This window comes from Pagrus pagrus (genome assembly GCF_965226575.1).
Source record: "Pagrus pagrus genome assembly, chromosome: 6".
Classification (NCBI taxonomy): Eukaryota; Metazoa; Chordata; class Actinopteri; order Spariformes; family Sparidae; genus Pagrus; species Pagrus pagrus.
Window position 1 is genome coordinate 33,798,326 of NC_140190.1, and position 27,890 is coordinate 33,826,215.

The 27,890-nt window shown below is 41.9% G+C and overlaps 1 protein-coding gene across 12 annotated transcripts in view; it reads left to right on the forward strand.

Annotated features, from left to right (window-relative positions):
* The window catches only part of ptprfa (protein tyrosine phosphatase receptor type Fa), a 541,915-nt gene that overhangs the window by 416,104 nt on the left and 97,921 nt on the right, over nucleotides 1-27,890 (forward strand). For all 12 annotated transcript variants that reach the window (XM_084354897.1, XM_084354905.1, XM_084354902.1 and 9 more), the window contains 2 exons: nucleotides 17,889-18,012; nucleotides 18,376-18,551. In XM_084354897.1, coding sequence (XP_084211023.1) covers nucleotides 17,889-18,012; nucleotides 18,376-18,551 — 300 coding nt within the window. The remainder of the gene's footprint in view (nucleotides 1-17,888; nucleotides 18,013-18,375; nucleotides 18,552-27,890) is intronic.

Genomic DNA, 27,890 nt, shown 5'->3' on the forward strand with positions numbered 1-27,890 from the left:
TTGGTTTGAAATTGCAGAGTTGCTGTTAATGTTTATTAGATTTTCATGCACAACTCCTCTTCTGCTGACTTTTGATTTGATTAATTTAGGTGGTCGGGGGGCAGACACAGTCTCAATAAAGTTTTGGGTGTGCAACTGATCTAATGGAAGCTCAGAGAAGTGTGTAAGACTGCAGCTCTGCCTCCTGGTCTCAACTCTGGGTTGTCAGGCTGGTGGTTGGCTAATAAAATGGGTCACTTTTCTAGAGATGAGAGCCGCTCCGTCCAAAGTGGGATGGATGCCGTCTCTCCTAATCAGACCAGGTTTTCCCCAGAAAGTCTGCCAATTATCAGCAAAGCCCACATCGTTTGCTGGACACCACCTCGACAGCCAGCGGTTGAATGATGACATGCGGCTAAACATGTCATCACTGGTTAGATTTGGCAGGGGCCCAGAGAAAACTACGGAGTCCGACATTGTTTTGGCATAGGTACACACCGACTCAACATTAATCTTAGTGACTTCCGACTGGCGTAGCCGGGAGTCATTACCGCCGACATGTATTATGATCTTACTATATTTACGTTTAGCTTTAGCCAGCAGTTTCAAATTTGATTCGATGTCGCCCGCTCTGGCCCCTGGGATGCATTTCACTATGGTCGCTGGTGCCGCTAACTTCACGTTTCGTACTATGGAGCTGCCAATAACCAGAGTTGGTTTCTCAGCGGGTGTGTCGCTGAGTGGAGAAAATCTGTTAGAAACGTGAAGCGGCAGATGGTGTACCGTGGGCTTTGGCGTGGTACTATGCTTCCTTCGACTAGTCATCCAGCCGCCCTGCTTTCCCGGCTGCTCGGGAGTTGCCCAGGGACGGCTAACTGGAGCTACGCTAACTGAAGCTACGGTTGCTCGGTCCGCGCTAGCTAAGGGGGCCTGGCTAACTGCAGCAGTTACAGTCGGAGTTTCCATGCTGCGGAGCCGAGCCTCCAACTCACTGAGCCTCGCCTCCAACGCTACAAATAAACTACACTTAATACATGTACCAGTATCACTAAGGGAGGCAACTAAACATCTAACTAAACAACTAAACTAAACATCTGGCACACCGAGCAAGAGAAAAGAGGAGAGCGAGAGGGAGAGAGAGAAGCCATTGCTAGCTGATAGCGGCTAAACTAGGATACGATAGATTAGCTAGCAGAGCTAAGAGAGCTACAAACAGCAGTAAGTTTAGCGACTAAGCTATAAACACAGAGTACTGTTGAATGCTTTAGTGGACTAGTACGTGCTTAATTGTAAGCAGGAATTTGGCCGCTGTAGTAAGGAATATAACAATAATCTGCTCGGACGAGCCGGAGCAGCACAGGTACGCTATCACTATCAGTAACACAACAACAGGAAATGACGCAGTGACACAATGACGCAACACGCTTACCGTAGTACGTAGCAGTCAAGCAGCAAAATAAGAAACCCTGCAACACAGGATATAGAAACTAGTCTAGGGAAAATTCAACTGTGCTTCGAAAAATATTACAAAGTACTATATTCCCAACCACAATTGAACGATGACCACCAGATTGATACCCTTTTGTCTTTAGTACAATTGCCGAAAGTCACGAAAGAGCAAAATAATAAATATCTACAATAACAAAAGAGGAGCAACAATCAGCAAGAGACTAAATGGAGGAAAAATCTCCAGGGACTGATGGTTTCACTGCAGAGTGGTACAAAACAATGCACGATCATTTAGTTCCAACGTTATTAACAACATTTAACTGGGTGCTGGAAAAGAAAACGATTCCCCCCTCATGGAGAGATGCAATAATTTCTATCATTTCTAAGCAGCGGAAGGACAAATTAGAATGCGGGAGTTATCCCTATCCCTAATTCTATGACTATTAACTGTTCACCTCCATATTATCTAATAGAAAAGAATTGATCCTACCAGAATACCAGACGGGTTTCATTACACAAAGACAGACTCAAGATGAGATTACATCAGGATTATACTGCACATTATGAGACAAGTTACACAACAAAAATTGGAGACACTTATAGAATTTAGATGCAGAAAAGGGATTTGATTCAGTGAGATGGTCCTTTTTATAGAAGGTATTACTACAATTTGGCTTTCATACAACCATAACTGACACATTTGACGCACTGTATCATAAACCAATGGCTAAAATTAAAATGAATGGTCATTTAACTAACTAATTTATTCTGGAAAGAGGAACGAGACCAGGGTGCTGTGAATCGCCGCTCCTCTTCACCCTGTTTATAGAACCCCTGAGGCAGTGGAGCAGGCAGAGGTTGATTTAACAGGGGTAACAATGTCATCTGGTGTGCAAAAACTTGCCTTATTTGCTTATGATTTATTGATCATTTTAACACAACCTACACAGACACTCTCAAAATTGCTGAAAATGCTAAAGGAATATGGTTTGCTTTCTGGTACAAAATTAACGTTAATAAAACTCAGGTATTACCTTTTAACTACGACCCAACAACTGACATTAGGAGCCTATATAAATGGAAATGGGATGCAGAATACATTAAATATCTGGGAGTCACTCTGCCAAAGGACCTTTCAAAAATGTCTGATCTCAAGTGTGGACCTTTAAATTTAAAGTCAGATATACAAAGATGGAATGTTTGATCTTAACATCCAGGATTGAGTCATTAGTCAATATTCTTCCACGATTGCTTTACCTTTTTCAGTGTCAGTCAAACCATTTTTAGACTGGGACAGGGTGAGATGAGAGATGAGATGAGACAATGCAATTAAGAAAAGAAAAGGGGGGAATGGGCCTACCCTGCCTATGAGAATATTACTACGTAGCTCAGCTGAGACCATTTGTTTGCTCATGTTCACTAACATACATTGTCGGGTGGAAGGATATAGAAGGCATGATGATAAAAGAAATACCAACAACAGCCCTATTAGCAGATAACAAATTACAGGGTGAACTGATGATTTCAGGTGACTCCATGCTTGATACTCTTTTGAAACCCTGGCAGGAAATAATTAAGATTTGCAGATTAGGGGAGTCAACTGAACTTCTGAGGTGGTGTGCCTGCGGTTTGGATTTTGTGCCCAATAAAAATGATAGAAGATTTAAGAAATTGACCTCAAAAAGTTTAACTACCTATTATTCATTTGTCCGCAAGGGGGCATTCCAAAGCTTTGACGCTCTACAGGATAAATATGGGTTAGGAAAAGATGACTTTTACAGATACTTGCAAGTCAGGCATTACTTTAACCAAAACCTGAAAGAGGCTTTACAAAAAGGCAATTCAGAGTTCCTGCAGTTATTCATATCACCAAGTCCAGAACATGCAACAAAATCATATCCAGATTATATAACGGCGTCTGAAAATCTAAACAAGGGAGCACAAAATACGATAATAGAAGTACAAAATACAAGTGTCAAAAAGACGGAAATGTACTGATTTCTGCGGGGAGTTGGGAGAAAATATGTCAACGGTCAAACAAATAAGTTAGGCTGGCAAAGTATTGTGAGATTTTTTGTTACACTCGTCCAGAAACGACATCAGGGTGGTGGTGATGCTTGTTGGAGACTTCATGGGACTAATGGAGCCAATCACTTTCATATTTTCTGGAGTTGCCAGGTTATTAGAACTTATTGACAAGAGATCATGAGAAACATATAAATAATATATTTGGAGTAAACATTGCTTTCACATTCCTTTCAAATGTGAAATTATGTATTTGGGTGATATTCTGTTGAAAACTGGACTATGAGTGACATAAAATTACTTGGTATACTTTTGGCTGCAAGAAAAAAAACATCACGAGAAAATGGTTAAAAGTAGATCCACCCACCATTGAGGAATGAACTGATATTGTACATGAGATCAACATTATGGAAAAGTTGTCATTTTCCCTCAGAGTGCAAAAAGAAAAGTTTTATCAGATAGAACAGAATAGATTTTTATTGTCATTGTTTCAAAAACAACGAAACATGGATGGCAGCTCTTTGTTTGACATATAAATATAAAATATAAACAACTATAAAAAAATAGATAAAAATAGTATTAAAATATATACAACAAGATAAATAACATGAGGCTCAAGTGGATATTTACACAGGTGATTATTTAAATGAGGTGTGTGAGGGGTGGTAGTGGAGGGGTTATTGCACTTCAGTTCTAGGGTGGGGGTTTATTGCACTGATGTGAAAGTCCTTAGAGAGTGAGGGGTGAAGGGGAGGGGGGGTTGTGCATTTCACTGCCTGTGGGAAGAAACTGTTCTTCAGTCTGTTTGTTTTAGATCTGATAGATCTATATCTCTTCCCGGAGTGCAGGGGGGAGAACAGCAGGGACGTGCACATGATTATAGAGGGGCAGGGGCTCAAAGTCAGAAAAGGGAACTATGTGCGCGCTTTCAAGCCTTAATAACACAATATGTAGATTAATGTAAAATGAATAAACAAAGTACTTATAGAAAGCTAACTACTTAGCGGTGTATCCTGTGTAGCTGTGAGTGATATGCAATTGCCATTTCTTTTGTTTCAAGAAATTACTGTCAACATGAGTTTATTTACATTATCATAATACTGAGGTTTGGAAGACATGCAATTCAGCTGCAATTCTTAAAAGCAATAAAACTGGTTTATTAATCATTTATTTCATTATTATTATTATTATTATTTTATTAGCCTACAGTAGTAGTAGCAGTAGTAGTTGTATTTGCATAAATGCAGAAGCATTCATGCAACGACAACTTCTACTAGTACTGTAGAAGCCAAAATGTGCATCTATTTTGAATTGTTTTCTTTTGTTTAGGCAGTGCACATTATTATTATTTGTCTTGTTATCTTGTTATTCCTGGCAAGAGGAAGTGGTTTTTCATTAAAAGTTTCATTAAATTCTCAGCTCCTACTGGGGCCAGACCTGACCAGTACTTTGATAGGAGTCTTGACTAGATTCCGTAAAGAGCCTGTCGTCATCACTGCAGACATCGAAGCAATGTTCCACCAGGTGAAAGTACCAAATGAAGACCGTGACTTTTTACGGTTCCTCTGGTGGCCTGATGGAGACTACAGTCAGAACATGGTGGAATGTAGAATGACAGTGCATCTATTTGGAGCCACTTCATCTCCAAGTTGTGCGAACTTTGCCCTTCGGAAATGCGCTGAGGACAATATGAAACAATTCAGCCTGCAAGCTGTAGATACCATCATGAACAACTTTTTATGTTGATGACTGCCTTGCCTCAGCAGCTTCAGAAGAGAATGCAATAGCTCTTTATCATGACCTACGAGCAATTTGTTTCAAGGGAGGCTTTCTACTTACCAAGTGGATTAGCAACAATCGTCATGTGTTGGCTGCCATACCTGAAACAGAGAGAGCAAAAGAAATTAAAAATCTGGATTTGGACAGTGGCAATCTTCCTGTGGAGATAGTGTTAGGCGTTCAATGGTGTGTTCAGTCTGATGTCTTCAAGTTTAAAATCATCCTTAAAGACAGACCTCTCACTAGACGGGGGATTCTTTCAATAGTCAGTTCAGTATATGATCCCCTAGGAATATTGGCACCTGTGGTCCTGACTGCTAAGAAGATCCTGCAAGATTTGTGTCGGAAAAGGATTGGTTGGGATGATACAATACCAGACTCCACTGTACAGAAATGGCTGCGTTGGATTCAAGAGCTTCATAAATTGGAGGACTTTAAGGTTGACAGATGCCTTAAACCTACAAACTTTGGAACAGTGACATCTGCGCAACTGCATCATTTTGCTGATGCATGTGAGGACGGATATGGAACTGTTAGCTATCTGCTACTGCACAACAAGCACAACCAGGCACATTGTGGGTTCATAATGGGGAAAGCAAGAGTGGCTCCATTAAAGCCAGCCACCATTCCCCGAATGGAGTTAACTGCAGCTACCATGGCAAGCAGAATGGACACAGTGTGGAGAAAAGAGCTGCAGATGAAGCTAGCAGAATCTGTTTTTTGGACCGATAGCACCTCCGTTCTCAAATACATCATCAATAAGATCATGAGGTTCCGAACTTTTGTAGCCAACAGAGTCTCTGAAATTGCAAAAGTCTCACATCCATCACAGTGGAGATATGTGAACACAGCTAATAACCCAGCAGATTTGGCCTCCCGAGGTTTACCGGTTATGTCTTTTCTGAAGAAAGAAATTTGGATTTCTGGACCTCAGTTTCTTCTTCTGCCTCCAGGAGAGTGGCCTCAAAATCCTGATGGACTAGAGGAAATCTCACCAAAAGACTCTGAAGTCAGGAGCATAACCATCAATGCTACTCAGGCAAAGGCAAATGAAATAGATCCAATAACCCGTCTAATCCACCATTTCTCATCCTGGACTGATTTGAAAAGAGCAGTAGCATGGATTCTCAAAGTTAAGACAACGCTTCTACATCATAGCAGAAAACGGAAACAAGTACATGATGCTCATGCTCAGCTTCATCCAGACAGCACCCACCAAGAAAATCTGCAACGAAAGAAAACAGGAAATCGTGAGGCGCAGGAAAACAGTGGACTCACAGTTGAAGAACTGGCTTATGCTGAGATGGAGATTATTTGCTTTTGCCAGAGAAAAAGATTTGCAGATGAAATATCAAGTCTGAAGAAAGGAATGAATGTTAAGAGGACAAGCCACATTCATAAACTCAACCCCATTCTGGAAAATGATGTATTGAGAGTTGGTGGGCGACTTAGCAGGGCAGCAATGCCAGAAGACATGAAACATCCTGTTATACTGGCCAAACAGTTTCATATTTCTGAGCTAATTCTTCGGCATGTTCACGAAGAGGTGGGTCATGGTGGTCACAACCATATGCTAGCGAGACTACGTCAGAAATATTGGATTCCTGGTGCCACTGTATCAATCAGAAAAATTGTGTCAAAGTGTGTTGTTTGTCGGCGTTTAAATGCTACTCCCGGACAACAGCAGATGGCAGACTTACCGCTGGACAGAGTCTCTCCTGATGAACCCCCCTTCACATATGCTGGCATTGACTATTTTGGGCCCTTTGGAGTGAAACGTGGACGGACTGTTGTGAAGCGCTATGGTGTCATCTTCACATGTTTAGCTATAAGAGCAGTTCACATTGAAGTGGCATCATCACTGGACACAGATTCTTTCATCCACGCCCTCCGCCGTTTCATAGCCAGACGTGGTCAAGTGAAAGAGCTACGATCCGACAATGGCACCAATTTTGTGGGAGCTCAACGTGAGATGAGGGAAGCGATTAAAAGCTGGAATCAAGATCAGATTCGGCAAAATCGTCGAGACCATCATGGACAAAAAGGGGCTTGTGCGTCATGTTCAGGTCAAGACCAAGACCGGCTTCCTGAACAGACCCATCAACAAGATCTGTCTTCTATTAGAAGCAGAGGATTTTTTTTTTTGTTATTTAACTTCTTTATTGACTTTTCATTACAAATGCAGATGCACAACCAGTGTGTAAATATAAACATTGCAAACAAGATTAAGTCAACATTTTAAGAAAAATAAAACAAACCTGACAGTAACAAGTAGAAGGAGTAGAAGAAACTCAAAAAATTAAAATTAAAATAAAAAAATAAAATAAAAAATAAATAAATAAAAATAATAATCATGGTCACAAAATAAATAATGTAAAAATGATAACTAATAAGATGCACATTCTTGACAGATTCATCACAAACCAATGTTGCATGACATTCCTTGAACCTACATAGATAAAGAGGTACATGGGGGGTGTGTACAGGTATTAGCCATTGTGATCATCACTTTCCAATCATTTCCAAATAAGGAGCCCATACCTTCCAGAAGATATCTAAATTATTATTAATCTTATAAATAAGTCGTTCAAATGAGGCTATCTTGGTTAGTTCATCTCTCCATTCCTTAAAACTGATCTTTTCTTTTGACTTCCAGTGTCTCAAGACTACCCTGTTTCCTGTTGCGAGAGCTAATTTCACCCATGTGTGTATTTGTGTGGATAGGCCGGTTTTCCTCGGCAAAATACCCAAAATACATAAAGCTGGCCCCTCCCTGAACTCTACCTTCAGTACTTTATTAATACATTGGATAACAGCCACCCAGAGGCTGTGCACCATTTCACATTCATTGAACATATGTACCAGTGTGCCCCTTTCCTTCTCACATCTCCAACACTTATCATTCTCCCTAAGCCCCAGCCTGGACATTTTTGCTGGAGTCCAGTAGTTCCTATTCAATATTCTGAATGAAATAAGCCGTGTCTGCATGTCTCGGGCTATAGTGTTCCAGGACCTAATTGTTTCCTCCCAGATCTCCCAGTCAATAGGTGCCCCAAAGTCTTTTTCCCATGCTAGCTTAACACCTTTGTAGTTTGGGGGTTGATGTTTTCTAAACATGTCATAAAATCTGGATGTCCCTCCTCTAAGCCTCCAGCCTGATCGCCATAGCTCTTGAATACAAGAGACAGGTGCAAATTTGACCTTTCTATCTGCTGTTGTAGCAGCTCCTTAACTGAAGGAACTTCCAAAAATCTTTTCTGGGGATATCATATTTAGATATACATTGTTCAAAGGAGATTAAGTGTTTCCCGTCAAATAAATCTTCCAGTAATAATACCCCTGCCTTCACCCAATTTTCCCACATGACCAATTTTTTGTTAATTTTCAATGACTTATTATACCATATTGATGATCCCATCGTGTGGTAATAGTTCAAATGGCTTGCCTGGTGTGCCCATCTCCAACTTTCTCTAGAAAATGCCAACACAGGGTTTCTATAGGGTATATCCCCCCCTGTCCGGGTGAGGAAAGCTTGTATTGAGAGTGGCTCTATCAACTCTTTCTCTATCGCCACCCAGGCAGGAGCACCGACCCCCGTCATATTTGACTTAGATAGTTGACTGAGACTGAAGGCACGGTGATACCAATCTATTCTTGGGCATCCTAGACCACCCTCCTCTACTGATGCATATAGTTTCTTTTTATTAAAAGCAGGCTTCTTCCCCATCCACAAGAAGCTACTTATGGCCCTATTAAATCTAGACAGAAGGGGGAGTGGGAAGTCCAGAGGCAGCATGCTTGTTACATAATTAATCTGTGGTATTGTAATCATCTTCACTAAATTTATCTTTCCAATTAATGACAAACTTAGTTTTGACCAGTTTTGTAGATTACTTTCAGTTTTTTGAATAAGGGGTAGTAGGTTTAAATTCATTACATCTTTTAATCCTGGGGTAATCATGATCCCTTAGTAGACCAATCCAGATGGTAGCCATTTAAATTGCCAATTATTGCGAATACTGGGAGGGCATATTTTAGACAAAGGCATCGCTTCAGATTTCAACCAATTGATCTTGTAACCTGATATACGAGAAAAAGAACTAATCATGGATAAAATATGAGGCACTGCAATTTCTGGGTTACTTGACAGTAATAGGATGTCATCCGCATATAATAAAAGTTTATGTTCTTCTTGCCCTGAAACAATGCCTTTAATATCGACATGGTTCCTAATTGCCGAGGCTAAGGGTTCCAAAGCCAAGGCAAAGATCAAGGGAGAAAGGGGACAACCCTGTCGGGTCCCACTTGATAGTCCAAAGGGGTTAGAAATATTCCCATTCGTGAGGACAGCTGCCTTTGGACTTCTATACAACAATTTCACCCATTTAATATATACATCACCCACATCAAACCTCTCAAGAATTGCAAATAAATACTCCCATTCCACTCTATCAAAAGCTTTCTCGAAGCAGAGGATTTTTGACGAATCCCAATTGACCCCTCTTTTTTGACCCCTGACACTGACCTTACCAACTGCACAAATTAGACTATGGACTTGATTAATTAAGAGTGAGGTGGTGAAAACCACTCCTCTTATAAGACTGATAAACTCTGACCATATGAAAGAAGAAAGAAGATCTACACAAAATATTGAAATATTGTGTGTTAGAATATAGTGAGCATTTAATTGTAATTATTATTTGAAACATAGTAATTAGGGGCCGGTATTGTAGAAGCCAAAATGTGCATCTATTTTGAATTGTTTTCTTTTGTTTAGGCAGTGCACATTATTATTATTTGTCTTGTTATCTTGTTATTCCTGGCAAGAGGAAGTGGGTGTCGGCCCCACATTATTTCACCTGCGTGGTTTGTTGCCGCGGTGCCAGTAGACAAAGAAGGTTGAGCGAGGTCCTATAGTTTTTCTTTGACCGTAATTTCGATTTGATTTGACCATAACCTTTGTTAATTAATGAACAAACACATCTGGAGCTGGACCATGGTCTTTCATTTAACGAGTCACAGTAAGGAGCCTGCTTTGCCTATCAGCGGACTATTTAACAATTAAATAAGCCGCTACAAGTACTACTACTAGTGCTACTACTACTAAAGCAACCCTACACACTCACATAGCTAACATAGCCTGAGACCTATATTAGCTAGACAATAAGCTAGACCAATTTCCCGACTTCCCGAAACCGAGACATGACGTCCAAACTGGTAGGCTAAGACTAATATGATATTTTTTCCAAGGTTGCACATTAACACAGCAGTCAGCTTAACAAGCACAAATGGGCGCTTTTCTGAAATATGACTCATATTTAAGCATGTTGAGTAAGTGGAGGGCGACTTGTTAGCCCCCACAAGGAAGTTATGTTAATGGATTTATAACTCACAAAGGTTCAAGTCGCTCCACTGTCACGTCTCATCTATGTGCATGGTGGAGTTATCTCTCTCTCTCTCTCTCTCTCTCTCCCTCTCTCTCGCCCCTCTGTGAGAGATGGAGCAGAGCCACAGCGGACAGAGAAGTGGCTTTAGGCTCAACACACGCACAACACCAAGGAAATGCGTATGGTAGATAAACGTGGCGTTTTTATACCGCCTTTTTTTTTACATCCCTATGCACAACACACAAAAAGGGCACTTTTTAATGCGAGGCAAAAAGGGCAGGGGCTCAAGCACCCCTTGGGCCCTATGTGTGCACGTGCCTGGAGAACAGGTAATGTCCGGGATTAGTGGGGTCCTTAACAATACAGCTGGCCTTCTTTTGGAGTTGGACAGTGTAAATAACTCTGAGAGGGGGTAGTGTCATCCTGATGACACGCTCCGATGCCCTCACCACCTGCTGCAGGGCTTTCCTGTCCTGTGTTGTGCAGCTGGAGAACCACACCGTGTAGCAGTAGGTCAGGAGGCTTTCTATCACTGACCGATAGAAGTTGGTCAGCAGGTGGTGAGGGAGGGGAGCGTGCTTTAGCTTCCTGAGGAAGTAGAGTCTTTGTTGGGCCTTCCCCACCCGATGAGAGATGTGAGTGGTTCAGATGAGGTCGGCCGAGATGTGAACCCCAAGGAACTTAAAGCTCTCTACCCTCTCTACCTCCTCCCCATGCATGTAGAGGGCAGAGAGCTCTGTGCGTTTGGATTTCCGGAAATCCACAATCAGTTCCTTGGTTTTCGAGGTGTTTAAGTCCAGGTTATTGTTCGAACAACATTCTGTTAGATGCTGAATCTCCTCCCTATAGGCTGACTTGTTGTTATTTGTTATCAGTCCTACTATGGTCGTGTCATCATCAAATTTGGCGATGGTGTTGGTGGGGTGGGTGGGGTAGCAGTCATGGGTGAAGAGGGAGTAGAGGAGGGGGCTGAGGACACACCCCTGTGGTGTGCCAGTGTTCAGGATGAGCGTGGATGATGTGCGGCCTCCCATCCTAACATGTTGTGGTCTGTTGCTGAGAAAGTCCAGTATCCATGTGCACAGTGAACTGCCTAAGCCCAGGTTGCTCAGTTTGTGGATTCGTTTGTGGGGGATGACCGTGTTGAATGCTGAGTTGAAGTCCACAAACAGCACTCTTACATATTAGTGGGGTGATCCAGGTGTGTAAGGGCTGTGTGGAGTGCTGTGTTGACAGCATCCTCTGTTGACCTGTTCACTCGATAGGCAAACTGGTGTTGGTCCAGGTCAGCAGGGATGGCAGATTTGATGTGAAAGAGGATGAGTCTCTCAAAACATTTGGTGATTATGGGAGTGAGAGCAACTGGGCGATAGTCATTAAGACAGCTCACTGTACCTTTCTTTGGGACTTGATATGATGGTTGCTGACTTCAGGCAGGTGGGGACTGCAGACTGTAGTAGTGAGAGGCTGAAGATGGTGGTGAATACCTCTGCTAGCTGGTCTGCGCAGGCCTTGAGAATCCTGCTGGTGACTCCGTCTGGACCAGCTGGTTTCCTCGCGTTGAGTGGATCTGACCTGATGTTGATCCAGCTGAATGGCGTTTACCTTCCCTGGTAGTGCCAGATGTGTGTCAGCAGCAATCCGGCAGTCGAAGTGAGAAAAGAAGTGGTTGAGGGAGTGTATGCTGGGAACAGAGACAGAGACAGATGGTCTGAGAGTCCCAGATGTGGCAGAGGGCTGGCTTTGAATGCTTTTGAATGCTTTGAATGCTTTGGAGATGTTACAGTAGACCTGATCCAGAGTGTTATTTTCTCTTGTCGGGAAGTTCACATATTTGTGGAGTTTTGGCAGGACAGACTTCAAGTTGGCATGATTAAAGTCCCCTGCCGCTATCACAATGCTGCCTGGGTGGGCCGACGGGTGTTGGCTAATGGAGTGGTGTAGCTTCTCCATGGCTAACCTGGCGTTAGCTTGCGGTGGTACATAAATAGCTGTGATAGTGACCGATGTAACCTCCCTGGGCAAGTAGAAAGATCTACACTGTAACGTGATGTACTCTATGTCCGGAGAGCAGTGAGTGTCTTTGACTATGGCATTTGTACCCCAGCTGTTGTTCACGTAGATGCAAAGTCCTCCTCCTCTGCTTTTACTGGAGTTAGCGGTCCTGTCCGCTCGGAAGAAGGCGTGGCCAGTTAGCGCGATCGCAGCGCCATCACACAGTGGTTTAGTCTGTGTGAGGTAATCCGTAGTTGCAGCTCATCCATTTTGTTGTTTAGCACCATTTTGGTGTTGGCGAGAAAGAGGCTTGGGATGGCTGGTTTATGGGGTTTAGCCTTTAAATGACCCCTCTTCTGTTTTCTGTGCTGCCGTCTCCTGTGCCATCTTAGCGGGGGGGTGATGAGCTCTGCGTACGGTGGAGAGCGCCGGATCTCCGGGGGTATGAAGTCCCAGTTGTAGCTGTCCTTTTTGCAGAGGTAATAATAATCCGCATAATTTACTGTACTGTACATGAGCGGCCGCTAATGTACTAGTAAAAACACACAAAAAGAGCACAACAAAAAGAAAATGGATCTGGACTAAATGGACTGAGTATGTAAAACCACTAAGATTGGACTTTATTTGATTCTGTTCGTAATTTGTGATCACATGCTCTCTCCATATATGTACAACTGGATGATCAAAAGAAGTAAGCTCCCCAGTTCTGTTGTTCATACAGTATGTTATTGTGAATGTAAGACTTAAAAGATGAAAACTCTTGGAAAAGCAATATGGACAAAGACATTCGGACTTTTTGCAACTACCTTTCCCAGCAGAAAGGGAGTTAAACAATGGACATATATCTTAAAGGAAAGTCTGTAATACTGTAATTGCTGGCTGCTCATCATCATCCAGTCTCTCACCTGTATAATTTTTTTCTTCCTTTTTTTCCGCTGCAAAACAGCATACAAACACCTTGGACTGTGTGGACCGCATCATTCTCGTTTCACATCTTGAGTGTCTGATCTTGTAGTGTGTGACTCCCTGTCACTGATCAGTCACATAGTGTGAAAACCACAACGACTGTAAGACTCCCAACCACAAGGCAGAAAGTTGTGTAGATTAAAATCACAGTACTCACAGTACTCACTACAAGACACTCTGAGGGACACAGTCAAAGTCAAAAATCACATTGCAAAGACTGGGTGTTTTTATCTAAGGAACAGATATTATGGTTCTACTATTTCCAATGAGTGCAGCAAATAGTTAGATCAGATGTATGTTTGATGTGGCGGCCCTCTCAATGTCAGCTCTTTTAGTAATCAAGAATGAAACCAGTAGTCACAGCAGTTGACAGGGGTCGGGCTGGCCATGGGGAGGTTCGGGAGTATTCTTATCGGCTATATCGGATCGGCCGATATTTTGCATTTTATGCAATTTGTGAGATCGGCCGTAATGTTTTTTTTTTGTTTTTGTTTTTTTTCTTTATTGACAATAGATCGGCCATAATGTCTTAATTCACCGATCCGATCAATGACGTCATTGTTGTGTTGAAACTTTTTGCAGATGCTCCCGTTGCATAGATTGCAGATTGCTTGTGTTTTATCCGTCTCATTAACTCCGAAGAAGTTCCACGACACCAACATGTTTGTTTGCTAGTGATGATGTTGCTAGCTAATGATTCAAGATTCAAAAAACTTTATTGTCCATCACATAGTGACAGGGCTCAAAAAATAAACGGCACAAAGACATAATAAACACATTTAAACCAATGAGACATGTTTGTTTTGCTTTAAACAAACAAACAAAGCAAAACAAACACATCTCACACTAGAATTTCTAGTTAATGGTATGTGTGGCAGTGTATTGATTTATGTTTGTTTGTTGTAGAGATAATCATCCTTCCTCCCATTTGACCAAACAATTCCTCATACCAATAAACGGTTGAATGGCTTTCTTGGATCCTGAATGTTTGAATGTGCACCCCAGTTAGGAATTCTATGGTCCAGTCACCTTCATCCTCCATCACATGCAACCTTTAAATCATACAGCTCTTTTACACTTATCATTAAACACACACACACACACACACAGTAGTTTTGATTGTTGAAAAAACATAGTGTGTGAGTATGAGTATGCATAGTATGTGTGAGCATATGTACTTCAATAAACTCTACTGACATGTGTGACAGTAGAGTTTAGTCAGTCACAGTAGAGTGTGACTGACTAATCGGTGTGTGCTGTGTCTAATATCATTAGATTGTTTTTATACTGCAAATAAAGTATTCGTGTTAAAATTACGGTTCCACTTGCGTCCGTCATGCGATCGGATAAAAGGCCTCTCCAAACCAAGCTCTTGGCCTTAATTTCAACCCCAGCCCGCCCCTGGCAGTTGATATCATAAACTGTTGATGTTACATTTTGGTTTCTTGCGTACCAAGAAGCAGAAACAAGCTTGGTGTTTAGTAAAAAAGTTTAATTAAACAATGAGTTGAATGACGAAGACGAGGGAAGGCAGGTGAGCAGTGTTGTGGAATTTCGGCTCGCTTGACCATTCAGCAGAGATGAAGAAAACTCGGAGACACCGATGACTTACGTTGAAGTAGTTTATACAAACATGATCATGGAGGAACAAAATAACAGCACAACTGTAAGGCAAGGCAAGATATGGTCTAAAAGGTATGGGGACCATTTAATGTGTTGGTGAAATGTATAGATCAAGTAGACATTGATGAGGAGTAAGAAATATTTAGTGATGTAAACCTTGCAACGTGGTTAATATATGAGCTCAAATAAGGAGAATGATGAAATGCCCTTAATTTGTTATATGCTTTTAAGATTCATGCACAAATTGTCTTGTGTCTGAGAAGTTGTTCTTTGGGACTTTTTGTTTGTTTGTTTTTTGGGTATTGTTTTCGTTTTGTTTACTACACTTGTGCCACAGTATGTGCTTTGGTTGACGAGACACACATCTACATGTTTGATATGATAAGTGTATGTATACATGTGTATATATTAGAAAATTGTCAATAAAGATGTTGTTCAGTGGGCTTGACACAACACCAGCGATGTCTATCCATCCATTCACTCTTATTCTACCTCAGTTTATATCACTCTCCCTCTTCACCTTCTTTCCTTCTGCCATCAGCAGATTGTGAAAGTGATGTTTATATGGAACCATTACAGGGATGATGTAATTTTCTACAGTCATTACCCTGTGGAAATAGTAAATACTTCAAAAAAGAGAAAAACGGATTCTAAACAATCAAATATGACTTTTTATGGTCATGCTGGTTGGCTATAATTAACTCAATCAATGGATTCTCTGCCACCAAGTTAACCCAGTCTTTACATTCAGTAGCCCTGAATGTAAAGACTGGGTTAACTTGGTGGCAGAGAATCCATTGATTGAGTTAATTATAGCCAACCAGCATGACCATAAAAAGTCATATTTGATTGTTTAGATCCTCCATAACTGTTCCAGTTATGGAGGATATCGCCAGCAGGTGAAATAAAGCCTGTTTGGGCTAGAGAAAATGCTGGCCTGGAGTTCTTGCCTCAAAGAGGCAAAGTTGATTTGATTTTGGTACAGATGTACCCAACCACTTGTCTGTGTTATTTTGATTTCCTCTCTCCAGAGATGGGAAACCAAATAGCAGGCACACATTGCATTCCCAGCAAAAGAAAAAAAAATGTGGTACTCATTTTGAAGCAATATCATAAAATCAGTGTTGGTATTGGACAAAGTAATTTTGACTGTGAATTAATTGCCATTAACCAAAGTTGATGGCAATTCATCCAATAGTTAAGGTATACTCAGCCCCCTCCTATTCACACTGTACCCCCTGACTACACTCCCAGATCAAGAGAACTCTATGGTGAAGTATGCGGACAACAGCACCATCATCGGTTGCATTATAAGCAACCATGAGAGTTAATACCAGGAGGAATTCAACAATCTTAAAGAGTTACTGCTCAACGTCAGCAAAACCAAGGAGCTGATTTTTTGATCAATACACATCACCACACTGATTTAAAAAAGAACAGAAAATGTTCTACTTCCTATGGAAACTTAGGAAGGCTAAATTCTGGACCCAGATTCTGGTCAACTTTTACAGAAAGAAAGCATGCTGACTGGAAACATCACAAACTGGCATGTTCTGTGCACAGCCCAGGACAGGAAGGCTCTACAGCGGGGGATTAAAATCACATAGAATATCACTGGTACCATCTACAGAGCATCAGCTACAGCAGCGAAGTATGTTGTCTGCACAGAGCCCAAATGATACTAAAAGACAGCTCCAACCCCAGCCACAGTCTGTTCACCCTGCAATCATCTGGCAAAATATACAGAAGTATCCGCTAACATACCACCAGACCACAGAGCAGGTTTATTCCCCAGGCTGTGAGACTCCTCATCGTCATCAATACTCCATTTTCCAAAATAGAAGTAGAAGGACTGAAAGGACTCAAACATTGTTTCATTTTTTAATCCCTTGTGATTTCAAAAATGACAATAAATTTACTTTGTAACTCTGTATTCCAGTCTTGAAGTTGTGGACTCACTGACATTGCCATCTCCCGTGACACCTAGAATTGGCAAATGAAAATTAGTAATGCTGTAAATAAAAACAAAAAACAAAAGCAAGTTTTCTGCTTATTTTAGGTAGAAATGTTGGTGCAGTAAACCATGGCACTGTGTTGCAGAGACAGGTATTTCACATAGTCCTTGATGCCACAGTACCGGTTCAGCTTTCCTCACTGTACTCATGCCCACGTGGATCAGAACATGCTTCACCCTCTCTTTCTCTCCATAGTTTACATAGTTTTACTGTACTTTTCATGTGGTGGCTTCCCTGCGGGTACTAGCTGCTGGTACTAGCTTATCCCCTCCATTGTTGGCTGTATTGAAAACTAAAATGTACCACAAGTTCTCATCCGTTTACTTTTGATATAATTCTATTAGTCCACCATCACTCAACATAATCTATGCTATGGGGAAACATAGGTCCAAGAACATCGATGCAGAACCTAAGTGCATTACTTTGAGTTCATCACTGGATCTGTTCTCTGTTGATATTTGGCACTGAACTGATAGGTGGGAGGCTGGAAGGGTTGTCCAAACAGTCCAGTCTATAGGGAGCTTAAAGTTTCTGTGTCACTTTATGGAATCTTCACTCTGAGCTCTGACAGGCTTAACCACAGAAAGGAATACAGACACAATTGTAATAAATGGTGACCTGCTCTCTCTCCTTCCCATCTCTGTATGTCCCTCTCTCCTCTGTTTGTCAGTCTATTGATCCAGGACAGCAGTTTACATGGGAAAACTCCAACCTTGAGGTCAACAAGCCAAAGAACCGCTATGCAAATGTTATCGCTTACGACCACTCCAGGGTCATTCTCACACCTGTGGATGGTGAGAGACACATATTCAGACAACTCAAGAGAGGGGACTTTAGATAGACTTACTAGTGGTCAGGGCCTTGTTTTACCCTAACTGTTATATTTGAACCAAACATTTGTTTCTGATTTCCTCTGTTTTATAAATGTATTTCATCATACAACCCCAATTCCAAAAGAGTTGTGATACTGTGTAAAATGTAGATAAAAAATGTAGTCATTTGTAAGTCCTTTTTGATCTACATACAAACTGAAAGTGTTTCTGTTTTTTCTGAGCCTTATTTAATACATGATTTAACTTGTAAATCAGGAAGGAAGGAAGGGAGTGCCACTGTTTTTTGATTTGCTTGCTAACTGTGTACAACTTTACTCACTGCAGGAGTTCCAGGTAGTGACTACATCAATGCTAATTACGTTGATGGCTACAGGAAACAGAATGCTTACATTGCCACACAGGGGCCACTACCGGAGACACTGAGTGACTTCTGGAGGATGGTGTGGGAGCAGAGGACATGCACCATCATTATGATGACCCGTCTAGAGGAGAAGTCACGGGTGAGCCTCATGTTGAGAAATAGTAAAAATGATAGTCTGATGACATTGGCCTTGACAGAGTTTCTTCATTACTTCATCAAAGCACTTGAAATAGGCACAGTAAGAAATGGAGCAATCCCAGTTTTCCTCACCAATAGGGTTAGGCTTTGTAGATAAATCATTATTATGCATTGATTTAACATAATTCAACATTTTTAGCCATCTTCTTTCATAGTAAGTAAGGTCACCTTTTAAAAACACAAATTCAGGTCAGTCCCTGCTGCCATCCACTTTAGCTAAGGCCAGTTGTTCTCGGGGGACAGGAATGGACCCTTTTAGGGAGCCAGGCATGCTGGATTTGATAATGCAGGATGTGTTTCTGTCGTAAAAGTAAGGGCCTTTATCTAGAGGGGACGACTCTCAATGTTCCAGCAGTGTGTGGCACTTGCTTGCTGTTGCAGGAGGGAGGCTTGTTACTGGTGTAAACAAGGAGGGTGCACTACCAAAATTCACAATTGGGTATGTCTTGTTGTTGTATGTGTCCAAGGGGCAGGGCTTGTTTTCCAGAGAGGGGCAATGCATTATGTTGAACCAGGGTGCAGGACAAGTCATAAGGTTTGAGATTGCGATGGAACAGTCTTTTTTGCTTGGTTCCTAACTGAATGAAATGACATAGAGGTAGTTAAGTGACAGCCATTATAATGCCTTGATTCAACCAGGAATGCTCCTATGACTTGCCCTGTGCAACACTGTTTTGTTCTGTCTTGCACGCTGCTAGACCCGGAACATTTCAGAAGCAGAGCTTCATGCCTGCTTGATATTGTTGACGCGCTCAGATTGTTTCAGATCATTTCTCCTTGATTTTTGTGCTTCTACAAAGGGTGAGTTGGCTATATAGTTAAATCACTTTATTGTTCTTCTGTTTTAAATGTGTTCATTGTTTATATCTCCAGCTTTGTTCTGCTGTAGATCCCGAGTCTGCACAGGGTGTTTTATTTTGAAAATCAGAATCAGAATTCCTTTATTAGTCCCACAAACAGGGACATTTGTGTGTCACAGCAGCCAAAGGACAGTAATATTACAATAAACAATAATAATAGTAAAAAAATAAACAATATAATAAAAGGGTAAGAAATAGACAGGCAAATATAAACAGTGTAATTATAAACAGTGTCGGCAGTGTATTGTCCTCAAGAGTACCCCCTGCACTCCAAAGGACCTGAGCTTCCTCAGCAGATGGAGTCTGCTTAGACCTTTCTTATAGGCTGCTGCAGTGTGATCAGTCCATTCCAGTTTATTGTTCAGGTGAACTCCCAGGTACTTGTAAGATGTCACCATCTCAATGTCCGTTCCCTGGATGTTCACCTGTGTGTCTGTGCCTGCAGAAATCCACCACCAGCTCTTTAGTCTTCCCGGCGTTCCGCTGGCACCAGTCTACGAAGTCCTGAATATGTTCTCTATAGGCTCTGTCGTCCCCGTCCCTGATGAGGCCGATGACAGCAGAGTCCTCAGAGAACTTCTGTAGATGGCGGTAGGGTAATTGATGGGAGAAGTCTGCAGTGTACAGGATGAAGAGGAAAGGGGCCAGGACTGTTCGCAGTGGGGCCCCTATACTGCAGACAACTGTGTCCGACACACAGTCCTGAGTCCTCACATACTGTGGCCAGTTGGTGAGGTAGTCAAGGATCCAGGACGTGAGGTGTTCATCCATCCCTGTGAGCTCCAGCTTGTCCCCAAGAAGTGCAGGCTGTATGGTGTTGAAAGCACTGGAGAAATCAAAGAATATGATCCTCACGGTGCTTCCAGGCTTGTGATCTGTCCAGGAGGAAGATGATGACCCAGTGTTTTATTGTCTCTGGTGTTGCAGGTGACATACTGTGGGAATGTAGGCAGGGTGGACAGAGGCATGATTGAAATCCCCAGAGATCAGGAAGTAGGGCCTGTGGGTGCTGTGTCTGCAGTGAGCTTGTGACTTAGTGGAGAACATCACAAGCTGCATCAGTGTTAGCAGAGGGGGGTGTAGGAACACATGTCCATCGCCTCTGCATTTCATTGAGGTTCTGTTTCTTGCATTAATTAATCCTTTCATCTGCAAGCTGACTGGTGTCAGGAAAGAGTCCCTTGGAGCCTCTCACCTCTTCACCTGACAAGGAGGACTTGTTTTGCTTTCAATAAAACCGTCAAATAGACGATTCTCAGAGATCCTCCCTGGTATCTACACCCATCTCTAGGGGGCCGTAAAACGAGATCTAACACCATTCCCCCCCACCCCCACATCAAGAGGAACACAAAACTGTTTTGTGACAAAGATGTGTTACTATCGAATTTCTTTGCAATTGTAAATGAGATTAACAATGGCTGATTTGTTATGTTCTCTTCTGATCTAAATTAACATACACACACACATTCCCAGAGTGAAGGTCTGGTAAACCCTCCTCTTTGTTACTGATCTTGGTCGACAGCTCAGAAATTTACGACAATGTCTGCTCCTATCTGCCACATTCCAACCTATAACGGTTTCTGCACTCATCCAGATTTCAAGCAAGTTCTAAATAACCATTAAACCAGAACCTCATCTTCCTAATTCTAACACATTATTAAACAGAAAGAAAAGTTATTAAATCTGATTTTTCTTACATTTCAAGATCAAATTTAACGTGTAAAATGTCCTGTGTTCCGTGGAACCACAGTAGAGTTGTTCCGATTCTGATGCCAGTATCGGAAATGCCTCTGATACTGCCGAAAATGCCGGCATCGGTATCGGCGAGTACTGGAGTCCAGGCACCGATTCGATACCACGTAATTTATTAGCCTAGCTCCGTTAGCTCCGAGATTCTACCGGATACGTGTCCGCTGCGTAACGGCTCCGGTACGGTTTGGCTCCGTCGTCCTCGTCTGGCAACCCCCACTAGCTGTGTTTTGAGTCTGCCACAGCGCAGCTCCGCCGATTACCAGTGAATGTCTTAGTATTAGGCTAGAACTAAAAGAAATATATGAGTGGTTAGTTCTACTTCATAATCAGGTGTGTTTAGATGTTTTGATCCAGTTTCAATTCCTTTTTGAATGTTAAAGTGGTTTTAATAATGACATATGATTTTGTGTTAGACAAAGTCCACATATTAGGCCATGGTGACATTCTGGGAAAGGTGAAGCACGGTTTTGAAACGTTTAAAATAGGGCCGGGACTTTAACGCATTAATTAAGATTAATTAATTACACAAAAAATAACGCGTTAAAAAAATTCACGCATTTTAATCGCACTTATTTTTTCACCACGGAACGTTTCTCACTGGATGAGTTTCAGGCGTACCGATTATACTGGAGCACAATTATTTAACGAGTTAAAAAGCCGCCGACACTGATCACTGCCCATGGATCTATAAAGTTTTTATGTAGCCCGAACGCAGCTCAAACCGACCCAGTGCCTCAGCACTGCGACCAAGCGACCGGTCGCTACTGGAGCTTAATTTAAAAAAAAAAATGTTTTAAAAGCGCTCGTCGCAGTGGAGCTGAGAACAGCGGAGTTTCCTCTGCTGCAGCTGAACAGCTGACATGTGGTCAAGACGTAGGTAGCCTACAGACCTGTCACTGTCTCACGGTGCATAAGACATCACACAGGGAAAACATAGCGCTGCCTGTGTTTTATTAATGTTTACACAGGCTGAGTTCAACAAATCAGTTTATGCTATCGTGATTTAAGTAGTTAAATACAGTAATCATCATAGTGTCGTGGCAGGAAAGACCATTTACCAAATAACGTGTTACTTAAACATTTTTCATTGTGCTGTGCTCTAAAAATAAACTAACAAACTAGTGTAGAGTCCCCCTTAAATTTAGGTTCTCAGGAAAATTGCATTTTATCGGGAAATCGTTAATCTATCGTACCACCTTGAAAAAAAATAAACAATGTTTTGTTGCTTAAGCTTATGTGTTCAGTCATTATTCAATGGTATACTAAAACCCATATGAAAAAAATCGCTTCTCACTGTTCTCAGGTCAAATATTTATATGCAATTAAAAATGTGATTAATTTTGATTAATTAATTACAAAGCCTCTAATTAATTAGATACATTTTTTTAATCGAGTCCCGGCCCTAGTTTAAAACTATAATTTAGTTTAGTGAGTTCCTGTGAATTTTCACACTTTCTGCTATCTACTTGGAGACAAAAAGCCGGCAGCCCTGCCCCAGGCACGCCTGCAATTGGGAGACAACAAAGATGTCACTTCTCTCCTCTCTCTCTCTCGAACGCTTTTATTCTTGTAACGCTCTAACTCTTGAAACTCTCTTTTAATTTTTCAACTCTTTACTCTACTTTGCGACACGCTCCAAAGAAATCTCCGCAGAATTGACCACGTGTTGATTTTTCTCATTTTTATAATTTGCCATGTTGACTCACTTTCTTTAAGTGCTTTCGCTTTTGTTAAGTGATAACAGAGCGAAGTTCTGCTTTATTTTTTTTTAATAGTTTCACAAGTATCCCAACCTGATTCAGAGAAAGTGAATTTAATTTAATTAATCTTGTATTGAGTAACAACGGAAGATCCGCCCGGCCAGCGTTTCATCCTCTCCTTATTTTATTCAAGAAAGTTGAATTAGTTTACGAATCAGATGCTTAAGAGCCACCACTCGAAGCAAGAAGAAGAACATCTTTATTAAGACCACCATCATTAGTACAGACTTGCCGTAGCCCTCTGCTTCAACAAACCATGCGAGCGGTTTGCAACGACAGAAAGACTTTGTGCCAAGCCGAGACCGGTCCTGCCTCCAATGCTCACAAGCAGTGCCATTCCACTGGGCAGCAGACTGAGATTATCATCAGCTGAGTGCTGGACGAGTTGCGCTCTTCCTCCAACATCGGAACGAGGGCATCACCCACTGTGAAATCGGACGAACCACGACTTCCCTCCAGCTCTTGGACCGGCACTGCAAGCCCACAGTCGAGCTACGAACTCCGGATGAAAAACCCAAAGTTGCGGACGTCCCAACTCTCCAGACGAAGTAGGCTAAGCACCTTGCACACTGCTGGATTCACACGCATGAAAGAGTTGGTGTGTTTTTGGCTTCTGATTCATATCTTTTAGCTTAAGAGAAATTCGGTCTCGTTAGTATTAAAATTACTTTCGTAATATTTGAATGCGTCTCCGACCCGCGACTTCACCATCCGCACGTGTTCATATAATCCCATTACTTTAATCATTACAGTCTCCACATTTTCTACCATCATTGTTGTTTGTTTAAATCACCATATCATTTATTTACCCTGATTTATCTAGTTAATAAACATATTTAACCGTATGTTGTCTAATCATTTTAACAATTTCTTTATAAAAAAAGGTATCTCAACTTAGAGAAAGCATGAATACCCCAGACAACCATAAATCAAAAGACATAATCACGAATATTATAATGAATGACAAAGTATGCACTTTTGAATTTTACCAGGTTGAAGTCAAAGAGGTGGAAAGGCTTCTCTGTGCTCTTCCTGACAATAAATTAGCCGGTGTAGATAATCTGGACAGTAAACTGTTAAGGAGTACTGCCAGCTATATTTCATCTCCAGTGACCTATATTATTAATAAATGTTTATGTGTCTGCAAAACTCCTATGTTGTGGAAGACAGCTAAAATTGTCCCCATACCCAAACATAAGAAATTAGTCTTTAATGAGAGCAACTCTAGAGCAATTAGCATTATTCCAGTCTTGAGCAAAATAATGGAAAAAGTTGTATATATGCAAATTCATGATAATTTTTTTACGAATAATTTGATAACTATGTCTCAGCATACCTATAGAACTAGCCACTCCACGTCCACTGCCTTGATAAAAATGACTGATTTAGAGCTATTGACAATTCTTTAATGGTGGGGGCTGTGCTGTTAGATTTAACTGCTGCCTTTGATTTGCTTGATCACTTTCTCTTGATAAAAAACTTGAATGTTATGGTTTTGGTCCACTGGCATTAATGTGGATTCATAACTATCTGTCTTCCAGATCACAACAGGTGCATTTAAATGGTGGTATATCAAATAGTGGCGATCTAGTATGTGGTGTGCCTCAGGGCAGCTGCCTCGGACCGTTACTGTTCACTGTGTTTATTAATGATCTTGCTTGGGCTACTGAAAGAGCAGAAATTGTGTTTTTTATGCCGATGATTCAACCTTGTATTATGCTGCGCCTTCATACAGTGAGTTGAATGATGTCCCTAATAAGGAACTGCAAATTCTACATGACTGGATTTCTTGTAATAAGTTAGTCCTTAATGTTCTTAAAACTAAAAGTATTTTAATAGGTTCAAGACATAAGTTATCTTGTAGACCAAAGTTGGATTTAAAGTTAAATAATGTAACTGTGGAACAAGTAGAGACTGTTAAACTTATGGGTGTAATGTTGGATTCCAGGCTTTAGTAATCACATTAATCAAATTATCTTAAAAATGGGAAGAACTGTTGGTATCTCCAGGAAATGTGCTTCCTTTGTTGCTCGACCCCTAATGTGTCAGGTTGTGCAGAGTTTGGTGTTGTGCCACCTAGATTATTGTTCTGTGGTCTGGGCATCTGCTGCCAAAACTGAGCTCAAAAAGCTGCAGATTGCCCAAAATAAGGCTGCACGGTTGGTATTGGGCTGCTCTGCCCGATCAAATGTTAACCGCATGCATGATTCCCTCTCATGGCTGATCATAGATAACAGGTTAGCATCAAGCACTGCTGCAATGTTTCAGTCAGTCTTGATCAGTAAAGCGCCTGACTTTTTATTTACTCAAATTGTTTTTAGAAAGCAATAATTCTGTGGAATAATTTGCCTCACTACCTTAGCTCGCCGTCAGCTCGTCCATCTTGTTTGGGAGAGATCTTACATTCCCCATGATGACAGACGGGAGAGTGGGTCCGTAGCATCTCCTCCTGCTACGGCAACAGCTCCGACATGGCAACCGCGCCTCCTCCTCTTCAGCTCGCGCGGGACATAGGGCCACTCAGAGGGCCAACAACTGATCCCTACTGTAAATAATGGGGTCCCAGCTGCGTAGAGGTTCCCCGGCCACTCACACAGCTTCATCTTGATGTATGAAAATTCACCAGATGCTTTGTTCTGTTCCTATATCTGACTTCCTGCCTGGCTCGGTCTGCTCTGTTTAGCTTGACCTGCTCCTATCTGCTACCAACAAAAATAGACTTGGCGCGTATTGGCTGCTGAAACATGCCCTTGAACCATAAGCATTGTCTAGAACAGCTACAGACAGACACGTCCGATGGAATCTGGGGGAGCGGAGCCAGTGGGAGTAAACACATATGCTAGAATGAAACCTATCAACTCCGCTGCCGTGACGGAGCGGAGCTGAACCAAACATGTTGAAGAGTTGAATTCTCTAAATGCTAAGGAAAGGTGCTTCAGTGCTTCCTTTCGTATCTTTGTACCTTTAGCATTGGATACACTGGACTACCATTTGCAAATGGAAAGGTAAAAATTCCATCTCACAATTCCTGTATCACCCATATATGACATTGTGATGTATACATTAACAACACAATTAACACTTATACCAGTGGTTCTCAACCTTTTTTGGCCAGCATCCCCCTATCCATTATCCAGGTCCCTTAAGGTACCAGTTTCAAGAAAGTTCTTTGTTGACCTAACCTAAGAACCTGTTTTAAAGGGTTCTTTAGAAATAGGCTCTATGCACACAAGACGATGACGTATTTCCGGTCAAATCTCAGGATCGTTGTCAACATCCGGTTGTCGCCTAGTGCTACGCTAACATCGATCACAACCCGGAAAATCACAGATAACCTGCTTTTGAATCATAAAAACTAATCTAAATTGATCTTGTTGATGTCCGATAATCAGAAAAACTAATCTACTGTAAATAGTTCTTGTTGTTCGATAATCAGAAAAACTAATCTAAACCTTTGTTGTTCGCTTATCATTAAAAAAACTAATCTAAACATTTTTTGTTGTTCGCTAATCATAAAGAAAACTAATCTACTCTTGTTGTTGTTATTGTTTTTGATTTATGTTATGGGACTAAATGACGTGTAAAAGTACGAAAGTGTCCTTTCAAAGGCGACAGGACAGCACGTCCAGCCACCACTGTTGTGTGCCGCAATGCACAGCATCGGCGACGTGTAACTCCGTCCTAAGTTTCCACACGTTTCCAAAAGACAGAGAGTTACAGAGGCGATGGATTGTTAACATCAGGCGAGATGACTTCCATGTTAAAGAAAGCTCCCGAGTCTGCAGCCGACATTTCCAGCTCACAGACTTGATCGAGCCTCCAACCCCAGCTGGACGCAGACGCAGAGCTGTTCCAGTGCTTTTTACCTGGAACAGCTTCACCCTCCCAGCTCCACGTCCCGGAGTTTTGGAGAGGACAGAGTGACCAAACACGTAGGCAATGGAGACCGGCGATGACCCACCTGTGGAATATCCTGACCATGACTACTGTGCCAGCATGGAGCCTGCTGCGCTGGATTTATCCCTGGAGCATGTGGAGGAACTAAACGCAGAAATCGCCAGGCTCCGACGACATATTGAAGACATCACAATCAGCAGCAAGTTCTGTTTGGAGCGGTTTGCTGCATCTGATGAGGACATAAGGTTCTTCACTAGGTAAATTAAAATATTCACGGTGTGAGATTAAAGGTAGGATTAGAGATCCTGGAAAAACTGTTCTAGCAGGACATACTTTGAAAATACACAAATCAAAAGTCCCAGTCAGTTTCCTCAGACCTTTCTCTGAAGCCAGACCTCCACCCACGGACGTAGGTGAAGCTACCCACCAGACTGTCTGGTGGGTAGCTTCACCTACGTCCACGGGTGGAGGTCTGGCTTTTCCACGGACGTGTGTGAAGACTCGCGCACGAAGAGAGGGAGGGAGGGCAGCTTAGTTGACACATCTGGCTTTATGCACAGCTCCTTTATTCCCTGTCTTACATTATTGGACAAACTGATTAATCCAGGTGTGTCCTACCATTGTGACTACTGAGGTCAGACACACCTGGATTAATTAGTTTGTCCAATAATTTAAGACAGGGAATAAAGGAGCGGTCTTAAATTCAGGAAGTAGTGGAGCTGTCATAAAGCCAATGAGGGTCCCTCCTCTGTTGCCCTGGAGTTTTTCCTCAGTGGATGTGAGGGTGTAAGGGCAGAGGATGTTGTTATGATGCTATGACAGTCGGCTCTTTTGGACAGAAAGGTAGGGATGTGGACTTTGCAGGTTACACAGTCTAACACAATGAAACCCTTGTCGACCATTATGGCCATAGCTGGGTTTAAGAGAGCCACCTTCATAGAGTGATGACACGAAGGTTACTGCACCATGTGGGGCCATCCCTATAAGTCCCTTACAGAAAGTTTGCCCATG